Source organism: Trypanosoma conorhini, assembly GCF_003719485.1.
Source record: "Trypanosoma conorhini strain 025E chromosome Unknown Tco_14.4_contig_00015, whole genome shotgun sequence".
In the NCBI taxonomy this organism is placed as follows: Eukaryota; Euglenozoa; class Kinetoplastea; order Trypanosomatida; family Trypanosomatidae; genus Trypanosoma; species Trypanosoma conorhini.
Window position 1 is genome coordinate 46,103 of NW_021704101.1, and position 10,170 is coordinate 56,272.

At 61.1% G+C, this 10,170-nt stretch overlaps 3 protein-coding genes across 3 annotated transcripts in view, besides 4 other annotated features; all 3 read right to left on the reverse strand.

Moving 5' to 3' along the window:
• Positions 1 to 3,866, reverse strand: part of Tco025E_00634 (uncharacterized protein) — a gene marked incomplete at both ends in the record, with an annotated part of 5,943 nt that extends 2,077 nt beyond the window's left edge. Inside the window, one exon of the mRNA XM_029367574.1 lies at positions 1 to 3,866. This exon is cut by the window's left edge and continues 2,077 nt beyond it. Coding sequence (XP_029232342.1) covers positions 1 to 3,866 — 3,866 coding nt within the window.
• A 375-nt stretch (positions 3,867 to 4,241) lies between these two features.
• Positions 4,242 to 4,265: a microsatellite.
• Positions 4,266 to 4,357: 92 nt separating this feature from the next.
• Positions 4,358 to 4,384: a microsatellite.
• Positions 4,385 to 4,646: 262 nt separating this feature from the next.
• Tco025E_00635 (delta l-pyrroline-5-carboxylate synthetase) lies at positions 4,647 to 6,905 on the reverse strand (the record flags this gene model as incomplete). Its single annotated transcript, XM_029367575.1, has 1 exon — positions 4,647 to 6,905. The coding sequence occupies one exon, from the start codon at positions 6,903 to 6,905 to the stop codon at positions 4,647 to 4,649; it is 2,259 nt and encodes a 752-aa protein (XP_029232343.1).
• Positions 6,906 to 7,152: 247 nt separating this feature from the next.
• Positions 7,153 to 7,183: a microsatellite.
• A 145-nt stretch (positions 7,184 to 7,328) lies between these two features.
• Tco025E_00636 (uncharacterized protein) lies at positions 7,329 to 9,989 on the reverse strand (the record flags this gene model as incomplete). The annotated part of the gene is made up of 1 exon (XM_029367576.1): positions 7,329 to 9,989. The coding sequence occupies one exon, from the start codon at positions 9,987 to 9,989 to the stop codon at positions 7,329 to 7,331; it is 2,661 nt and encodes an 886-aa protein (XP_029232344.1).
• Positions 9,990 to 10,116: 127 nt separating this feature from the next.
• Positions 10,117 to 10,166: a microsatellite.
• The last annotated feature ends 4 nt before the right edge of the window (positions 10,167 to 10,170 follow it).

Sequence of the window (10,170 nt, forward strand, 5' to 3'; positions counted from 1 at the left end):
TAAAGCGACGGCTTCGTAAAGTGCATCCAACCTGCCTTCTCTTCTCGAATCGACTTTGCTTCAGACAGCCCTTTTGCCTTCTCTCCTTGACTCGGCTCCCACTCCAGCTCTTCTAGCTTTTCCTCCTCCTCTTCTTCCCATAAAGCGACGGCTTCGTAAAGTGCATCCAACCTGGCCTTCTCTTCTCGAATCGACTTTGCTTCAGACAGCCCTTTTGCCTTCTCTCCTTGACTCGGCTCCAACTCCTTCTCCTCTACCTTTTCCTCCTCGTCGTCGTCTTCCACCAAGCCAAGAGCCTCTCCGGGGGAGAGCAGCTGGGCGACTTCCTCCCCATCTTGGTGCTGCAACTCCTGTGCATCGCCCGTCGGCGTTTCGTCTTCCTCCGTTTCCTGCAGCTCGAGAGCCTGCTCTTCCTCCTGCTCTTCCTCCTCCTCCTCCTCCTCCTCCTCCTCCTCCTGATTCTCCTGACTCTCCTGGATTTCCTTCCGGACCTCTCCCTCCTGGCACGTCGCTCCCGCTGTTCCTTGATCAGCCTGCTCAGCCCGTGACACTTCCGCCTTGGGCTCTGCCTTTGGAGTCCCCTCTGCCGCAGTCATGTGCTCCGCATCTCGCAGAAGTGTTTCCGGCCTCTTTGGAGTCTCCTCCATTTTATCTACATCGCCCAGAGCCGCGACGGAGGCAGGAGGAGGCGTCTCAAACGCGTTCATCGCCGCGTCAAAATTTTGGGCTAAGGCCGAGATGGTGCACACTGCGCTGGGCATGGGAGGCGTCGGTGCTTGGCGCACGGCAGAGTTCGTCTCCCTCGCACGATCCGCCGCCTCAAGCGCTCGCTCCCGGCGACCGAACTCCGTCGCCTCCCTCTTCAGGCCTTGCAGGACACGGCCCAGTTCCTGTCGGGCGTGAAAGCCGCGACCAATTCGCTGGGCTGCAGCCACAAGAGTAGCCCACTGCGCCTCCTTGAGACGCCTGCGGCGGTCTCGGCGAAGTTGCCTCAGCTGCAGCTTGGCGTAGTAGTCGCGGAAGGCGCGCTGAATCTTGGACGCCGCCTGATTATCTACACGCCTTTCACGAATGGCACGTGCCGCATTTATGCGCGCCGTAGTCAGCAGTGGTTGCGCCTCTCTCTTTACGATAATCATTCGTCCAAACGCCTGGAGCCTCGTCGCCGCGTCAATCTTTCGTTGGTGCTCGCGAAGACGCGCCTCCCGTGCCACTTGTAGCTCCCTCAGCCGCTGAAGCTCTGCGCGGGCAAGAAGCAGGCGCCACCATGTCTGTATTTTCTCCGCCGCGGCCTTCCGACGGGCCTCATCGCACTTTTGCCGAAACTGCTTAGCTCGCAACCGCTCCGCGCGTGTCTGCCGTTCCACCTTTCGTGTCCTCCAATGGGTCTGGATAACGATGGCGGCGCACTCGCGGCGTTCCTTTTCAGCCGCAATGGCCTTGGCGACCTCGTGCAGCTTCTGCAGCTCGCCAAACCTCCTCTTGGCCAGGATGCATCGCCACCACAGCTGTACCTTCAGCGCAGCGTGATCCGCGTTCTCCTCGTAATATTTCCTTCGCGCGAAACGGCGCTTTGCCAGCCAAACTCTAGCCAGTTTCTGAAGGCGTATGGCTGCCTTGTGTTGCTCACCGGCAATAACTTCCCGACTTTTTGTCCTCCGGCGGGCCCCCCACCTTGCGGGTAGACGTTGTCGGAACCATCGCTGAATTTGGCGGGCCGCAATGGCCCTTCTAATTTCACGCAGCACATGTCTGCTTCCGCGGAGCTCCCGCAGCTCATTCAAGAGTTTACGGGCCCTGTACATACGATAGGCGCGTTGAATCACTGAGGAACTCGCCTGCTTGCGCTCCAGCTCCTCCTCATCCACCAGAAGCATATCCAGACGATCGGCCATGTACGAAACAAGGTTCTGCCCAGACGGTCGTGATCGAGTTCCCTTTGCATCCGAACGCGCCGAGACTGGAGCAGCGGAAACTTCGACAGAAGCCCTTTGGAGAGCTGGTTTAGTCTCTCGTTCCACCTCAGTCTTGTCCGGCAAGCCACGGGCGGCAACGGATGTCCTTCGGGGCGCTTCAACTGTCTGCCTTGCGTAACCAGCTGCAGCGCCTGCGGCCCTGGGTCGGTCCGTCGCAGGAGTAGCTGACTTCGCCGGCGCAGGCACAGGTGAGTTGGTTTTTGCCTGAGGAGTCAGGGAGCGGGTTGGTTTTGGCTGCACCGCGGACGGAATATTAGTGACGGCCGACTTTGAATGTCCCTTCGAACTGGTTGTCGCAGGGCCCTTCTGCGAGTATATCGGGGGAGCTTTGTTACCGGATGCCCCCGTGGAAACGATTTCTGCAGCTGAAGGGTTTCTGTTGGACTGGCGCGACGTCGGGTTGACTGGAGACGACCTCACAGCGGCCCTGGAGCCCGGCTCAGCAACGCTGGGAACGTTTTTGTGGCTTGAAATGCCTTTGCCGGCGGGTGTCGCGCCAACAACTTTGGAGGAAAAAGGATGCCCCGTGACTGGGACAGTGGACGACTTCCTCGCCTGTGACAGCTGTGGCTGCGGTGGCGCCGCGCTTTGCCTCGGCGGGCCCCGAACGCCCTGCAGGGCATGCGGACTCCTCGCTCTTGTCACCGGAGCCGTGGCGTTGTGCTGTCGTGCCGGGAGCGAAGATGCCACAGGCGGTAGACGGGAGGGTTTCGGCGGCGGCTGCCTTCGCGGGGCTTCCTGTCGTCGTGGAGGCGCCGTGGGGGCCGAAATATTGCGATCCTTGCGGGACTGTGAGTAGGTGCGGTCCGGCACCTCCCGCCTTGCGGGGCGCAGCTTGCGCGGGGTCAGCAGCGCCAACGACCTTCGCGGGGCGGTTGGAGGGTGATAAATGGGGGTCACAGTTATCTTTCGCCGCGCCACGGGGTCCGGCGCGCTGACCATGAAGGGGTGGGGAAAGATGTCCGCAGGCTCCACAGTGTGCTTGAGGGTCTCCTCCAGCGGCGACTTCGAGGGAAACTGCGCATCCGACAGTCTTCCCGTGCGAATGGAGCCGCGGACGGCGTGCCCCGCAGTCACAACCCCGCGGTTTTCGGCATCGGTCATCTTGTGCGCCTGCATAAACCGCAGCATGTTGCGTTCGATGGCCAGCGTCGTCTCACTTATGGGCCCCAAGGTGTTCCGCGCCAAACTAACCGCCGATTGGTACTCCTCCAGGGCGCGCGCAGCGTCAAGCGGCTCAAGCGCCATGGCGAGGTTGTGGTGGGCCACGGCGAGCAGCGAGGAGTCCTCTGGGGCGGAGCCAAGGTTCTGCATCGCCTGCATCGCACTTCTCACGGCGTCTTCGCAGAGTCGCAGCTGGGTCTGGACGGCACTCATGTTGAGAAACGCCACCGGCGACTGCTCCCCCGTGCACTCCATCGAGCGTTGCATGTAAGAAAGGGAGTCGGAGAAGTGTCCACGGCGTCGCTCCATGCAGCCGTAGTTGTTTAACGTCACCCCCCGCAGATACCGTCGCCGATCATCCGCCTCCTGTAGCGGAAACGAGTCAGGCTCCGTCATTTCAATTCCGTATTCGAACAGTGCGGCGGCCGTCTCGTAGTCGTCCTCTTTAAAGCACTTTACACCGTGTGCATTGCTCTTGGCTATGAGACGCTCGGCGGCGTCGCAGAGCTCGCCAATATACATCGGCGTCTCGGCAATCGTGTTTCGCTCCTGGCAGCGAATCTGCAGCGCTTTCTCCAGCAGTTGGAGTGACTCCATGTACCTCCCATTCGCCTCGAAGGCCGCGGCCTGAAGCTCCATACGCACCGCATCCTCGTGGGTCTCTTTACCCGTGACTGGCGCGGTGGGATCAAACAACGTGCCGCCACGCACCGCCGACAGGCTCATTGGGAGACGCAAAAGCCTCTGTGGTCCCTCTTTCCTTCCCTAATCCTTGGCGCCGGCCGCAGACACACACGCACACACCTCCCTGCAGCCACGCAGGTGCACGGCCACAAGCACAGAAACAGAAGCTATAGAAATAGACAGCGCTGATTCTCAATTAATAAAAGAAACAAACATAAGAGGGTTAAAAAATATAGTTTAGGGAAACACTCGCGCAGAGACCCCCCCCCACACACACACACACCGAAGCGGTCAATTTCCTCTAGGGGACACTGCGCGCTTGGGGTACAGGTGGCCTCCCTCCTTCACTATTCTCCTCCTATTTTACTTCTTTCCGTCAATCCCCTCCCCTCACAGCATTACACCTCAGTTTTCTTCATATATATATATATATGCATACATGGCCACATGATTTCAGCAGGACCACTACTGCAATGCAGGTGTGCAAGAGTCTGTGTGGCACAACGCCCGCGCGTTGCAGAGGAGTCCTTTCCTTCTTTTTTTTCTTTTCTTTTTTTTTTGGCTATGCTCCGACGTTTGTATTCGGTTCTTGTACTTCGGTCTCGGTCGTTATGTTACAATGTCCTCAAGAAGAAAAAAATACAAATAAGAAAAAACAAGCAAGCAAAAAACAAAAAAACAGCCCCAAAGATAAAGTAAGTCCACAACACAACCCAGTGTGTCTGGATCCTCGGCACCCGCTTCCCCCACACCTCTCAACCCCCGCCAGCCCGAATGCAGGGGGTTTGTTTCCTCCTCCCTTTCCTTTTTTGTCGCTGGTTGTCAGCTGTCCTCTTGCAACACCGTGGCGTCCGTAATGTCCTCGTGTGTGAAGGTGCGCTCGCCGCTTTGAAATTCGGAAACGGTTGCGTACAGTTCCGGGTGCACCGGTCGCAGCACCCACTTTTGCGTCAGGAGCCCCTCCACCCCCACGGGCCCGCGTGCATGAATCCGACTTGTGCTGATGCCCACCTCGGCGCCGAGCCCGAAGCGGTAGCCGTCGGCGAAGCGTGTGGAGCAGTTGTGAAAGACGCAGGCGGAGTCGACGCGTCTCGCAAACTCGCTGGCGGTGTCGTTGTTGGAGGTGAGAATACTCTCCGTGTGGTGGGAACCGTAGGTGTTGATGTGGTTGATGGCGCCCTCCAGGTCCTCCACAACCTCCACCGTCATGCGCTCGTCGCCGTACTCGGTGTGCATCGACGCCGCGCCGGCACGCGCCAGGGAGGCCGCGATCGCCTTTGGGCCGCCAAATATTTTGATTCCAGCCGCCTTCATCTTCTCCACGAGCGCCCTCGCGCTGCCGTTGTCCACAAGCGCCCGATGAATGAGCAGCGTCTCCGCGGCGTTGCAGGCGGCCGGGTAGTTGAGCTTTGCGTCAATGATAACTTTCGCCGCCATCTCCATGTCGGCGTCAGGGTGGACGTAGACGTGGCAGATGCCATCCGCGTGCCCCAGCACCGGAATGTTTGTCGAGCGCTGGATGTTCCGCACCAACTGATTCGAGCCGCGCGGGATCACAAGGTCAATGTACTCATCCATCTTTAGGAGTTCGTAGACTTCGGTGCGGCTCTTGACGAGGCCGATCACGCCAGGCGCGACTTTGCCCTCCGAGGCCTCCGTCACCGCCGCCACAATCAGGGAGTGCAGCACCTCGTTCGAATGCTCCGCCTCGTGACCGCCTTTCAGCAGCAGCCCGTTGCCAGAGGAGAGCGCCAGGGCCGCGATCTGCGGCATGCTGTCCGGTCGAGACTCGAAGATGACAAGCAGTACCCCGATAGAAGCCGTTTCCTTGCAGAGCACGAGGTTCTCATCCAGCAGGCGGGCACTAAGCACGCGAGCAAGGGGGTCCTTCGCCTCCGCAATCGATGTTATCCCCGACACCAGAGTGTCGATCTTGGCGTGCGTCAGCTCCAGTCGCTTCAGCAGCGGGGTGGCGAGGTTGTGCTCGCTCGCCAGCCGCAGGTCCAGGGCGTTGGCGGACAGTATTTTGTCGCGGTTGCTGTCCAGTGCTTTGGCAACCGCCAGCAGCACATTCCTCCGCTCCGCGTAAGTCAGCGTGTTGAGCTGCCGCGACCCCTCACGCGCCTCCCTGGCGGTCTTCGTCATGGCCTCACACTCCTTGGCCACCGCGGCCTCCGTCGCCAGCAGTTGTGTGGGGTCCCGCACAAAGATGGTTCCGACGTCCGGTTTCCCCTGCAGCAGCTCCCCAATGGTGCCCATGCGACGGCCAGAGCAAATGCACACCGCCGGTACGCCGCCACGCACCGCGGAACGCGCGGCCTCAATCTTTGCGTTCATCCCGCCACGCCCCGTGGGGCTTCTGGCACCAAGAACAACCGAACTCTCTTCGGAGAACGTCGTGATGAGTCGGGCGCTTGGGTCGCTTGGGGGCATGTCGTAGATGCCGTCCACGTCAGTTAGTATAATCAGCAGGTCGGCGTTAATGGTCTGCGCCACCAGAGAGGAAAGGCCGTCGTTATCCGTGAAGGGGTCGTTCGACTTGTTATTGCGGTTGGCGGTGACCGTGTCGTTTTCGTTGATCACCGGCACAAAGCCCAGACTCAGGAGATTCTCCAGGGCGTCGTGCAGGTTCTCCCTGCGATCGTCCGAGAGGAAATCGTGGTGCGTCAACAAGAGCTCCGCCAGGGTGATGTCGAGCTGCTGAAAGACGGTCTGGTACAGGTTCATCAGGTTCGCCTGCCCCGCCGCCGCAAAGGTGTTGTCGCCAATCGAAGAAATCGGTCGGCAGTTGCGGTGCAGGCGTTCAAAGGCGGAGCAGACCATCACGTCCTGACGGCGCAGCACATTTCGCCCCATGCCACATGCACCGCTTGAGACGAACACCACCTCCTTGCCTTCGCTGCAGAGGGCGGAAATCTCCTCCGCGATGTTCGCAATGCGCCGCACGCTGGGGAACCCACTTTCCGTGACAATCGTGGAAGTCCCCGCCTTGATAACAATGCGCTTTGCGTAACGGAGTTCCTTGCGCGAGGCGACCTGGTCGAGGCGCTTGCGCGCAACTGGAACCGGAACGGTGGTCATCACTTAATGTGCCGCGCGCTGCTTGCCCCTTCTTTTGGCTGCTGTTGCCCTCCTGTCTCTCCTTGACTGTCTTTTGTTTGTTGTGCTTCGCCTGTCTTCGTCTTTGGGCCCCGGTGTTGGTTTTCCCTTGTGTTTTGAGTACCTATTGTGCGTTGACCGCCTCTAGGGTTTGTTACTGTGTCTCACTGCAAACTGCACGCAGGGTTGGCAAAGGCAAAGCTTGGGCCCCCCCCACCCACACACACAAAGGCAGAGGCAGAGGCAGAGGCAGAGGCAGAAAAAAGGTGTGTATGTACATTTACGTGAAGATGTATTTATGTGTTTATTTGACTTTGTGTCGACATTCGTGCAGCGCCGCTCGCTCGCGTGCCCACGCGCCTTCTTCTTTTCTTCCATCTCCGCCGCATCCGCCCCTCGCGCCGCTCAGACGGCCAGCTGCCGTTTGTTTGTCAGGACACGCACCAACACGTGTCGTCCCGGCAGCGCGGCGTCCTTCTTGAGAGACGCAGGCTCGCGGCCCTCGCACGCCCGCTCCACGCAGAGCGCCTCAAACCGCACGAGTTTCCCTTCCAGCAAGTTTGCGTGCAGGAGGGCCTCAAACACCTCCCCGGCGGTGCTGCCCGCGCCGAACACGAAGCAGTTTCTCAGGGAGGGCAGCGGCGGCGTCAGCGCGGCGGTGGGGAACACCAGCGCCAGGGGGCAGCGCTGAAGCGCGGCGGCCATCACCTCCTGCACCCCAGTTGTCGCGGCGGTGCCGGCGGAGTCAAAGAAGTGGCGTACGTTGGCGAGCGCCCTTGCATCCGTGGGGCTCGCGACACACTTTTTGCCGCCGCCGTCGTGAGTCGCTTGAAAGGCGCCGTCCCCAGAGACGTAGTGCACAAGGCCCTTGTGCCGCAGTCGCAACAGTTGGCACTCCACCTTTGCGGACATCGGCACAAAAGTCTCGTGGGGGTAGCGCCGCCGCAGCTCGGCGTGCAACTCCCCGGCCACAGACCGCACGTCCGACTTGTTCAGCGCGACGACGATCGGAAACCGCAGACGCACGTAGAGCGCGACAAGATGATGCAGCTCAGCTGGGCCCCATGCAGGCAGGTGACTCATCAGCTCCGCCTCGCCGGTGATGCCTAGGCGTCGCAGTACCCCATCCACGAAGGAGGGGGGACTTCGGTAGCCTGTGAACATCGTTCGCAGCTTCTCCGGCTTCCTCCGGAGGCCGCCCCACTTCGCCCGAAGGTTGTCGTAAATCCAGCTGTGAACCTCCGCACGCACCCACGCGATGTCGTCACACGTGGAGCCCGTTCCTGGCGGGCATGCGGATCCGTCAGCGTTGGTCGCAGCCGCCCCGTCCACGACGTGCACAAGCACATTCGCATCGCACAGGTCGTTGAGGAACTGGTTGCCCCTGCCCTTGCCCTTGTACGCGCCCTGCACGAGGCCGGCGACGTCCTTGATGACCACCGGGTGTCTGCGCAACAGCGCCCCGGCAACCGGCACATGGCCGTACATGGCGTCACACTGCGCGGACGAAGTTGGCAGCATGCAGCACGGGCAGAAGACGGCACCGAAGCCGGCACCCACGTTAGGCTCAATGGTGGTGAAGGGAAAGGCGGCCACCCTGGCGGCCCTGCTCTCACTCTCTGGATCCGTCACGGCGTTAAAAAATGTGCTCTTCCCCGCCGACGGCTTTCCAATGAGGCCAATGGTCAGCTCCAGCACCCCGCCCCGTGAAGTCGCGCCACGGCCGTCCGCAACGTCGGCCGCTGGCTCGTTTGACGCCTGCGGTGACGTCGTCTCCTCAAGCACCCGCTGCGCGCGCCCTTCGGCCTCCACAATACACGCCACTCGGTCCTCGGACTCGGACTCGGCGTTGGCGTCCCACCATGCGCTCCTCTCCTGCGGGTGCTGCGCCGCAGAGCCCTCGGCCGCAGCGGAGGCCCCCGCCTTGGCAGACATCACCGACCGCAGAAAAGCCACGTCGCCCGCCGCCTGTTCACCGGCGAACATCATCGCTGGGAGGAGCATGGCGTTGCCGGCACCCAAATCCTCCCGCAGGAACGCGAGGGTGCTGGCGAGCAGCTGCAGCTTCCAGCGCTCAAAAGCGACGTGATGGTCTGCCGGACCGCCAACCACTTCTAACTTGGGCAGCTCCGCCGGGTACCTTCTCGGCAGAGTCATGCAGAGCCGCAGGGCGGAGAGGGGGGCGTCTGTCGCGGCATCCGAGACCCCGTCAAGCAGAAGCGGCAAAAACACTACTGGGGTCGCACGGCGCTGCACACACTCCTCGCCATACATGGATGACACCATCTCCAGCTCCTCCTCGCGTGCCGCAGCGAGCGACCCGCTCTCCGCATCATCCTCAACGCTACTATTACGATCATTCTCATCCGCCCCCTCCTCTCTGTTAGCCGCAGCTTGTTCCTCCGCAGAGGCAGCGGCGCGCCCGATAAAGGACTTTACGGTCAGCATGACTTTCTGCAGCTGCGGGATGCTGTGGGCGTGGTCGTGGAAGAGGAGTTCCGACTCTGGCTTGCACGCCTCCGCGAAGGAGGCACTCTCCGCCGGGTCCACAATGGTGTCCTTCCTCCCAACGATATGCAACGAGGGCACGGCGCCCAAAAAGCCGCTTCTGCCGCCGTCATGCGGCGGCGCGTGTTGAAGGTACGAAGCCACCAACTCTGGGAAGACACGGCGCGGGTCCGGCGACGCCGCCAGAATAACGCCCTTCACGGGCGGTCCGTACTCCCTCGCCCCGTTCAAGCGCTGCAGAATCACGTAGCGAGCCGCGAGGAGTCCCCCCTGGGAAAAGCCTAGAAGGAAATCGTACGGGGTGCCGCCCGCGGTCATGCAGCGCCGCAGCAAGTCGTCCCCCGCCGCGTACATGTCTCGGGTGCCGTCACCCTTTGGCTCGCACCACGAGCGCGTAGCCACCGCGTCACCGTCCACCTTGTCGCCTGCGAGGACGCAAGGGGCATCCACAAAGTGGAGCTCCGCAACGCCGGAGAGGGCCCCGCAGAGCTTGTTCAGCTGGTGCTCAAAGATCTCCGCCGTCTGTCGGTTTCCATGGAGGCACAAGATCCTGACCATTCGGGACTCGGGCTAGAGGAGAAGCAAAGAAGGAAGCGGGGGACCCCCGCTCCGCGGAGGAGCAAGAGAAACATATTCGCATACGAGGAGGAAAGAAAGAACGGTTGTACTGTCAAAGCTTCCGTCGCCCTTTCCCTCCCCATCCCTACATTTCCTCCTTTCCCCCCCCCCCCTCCCGTTT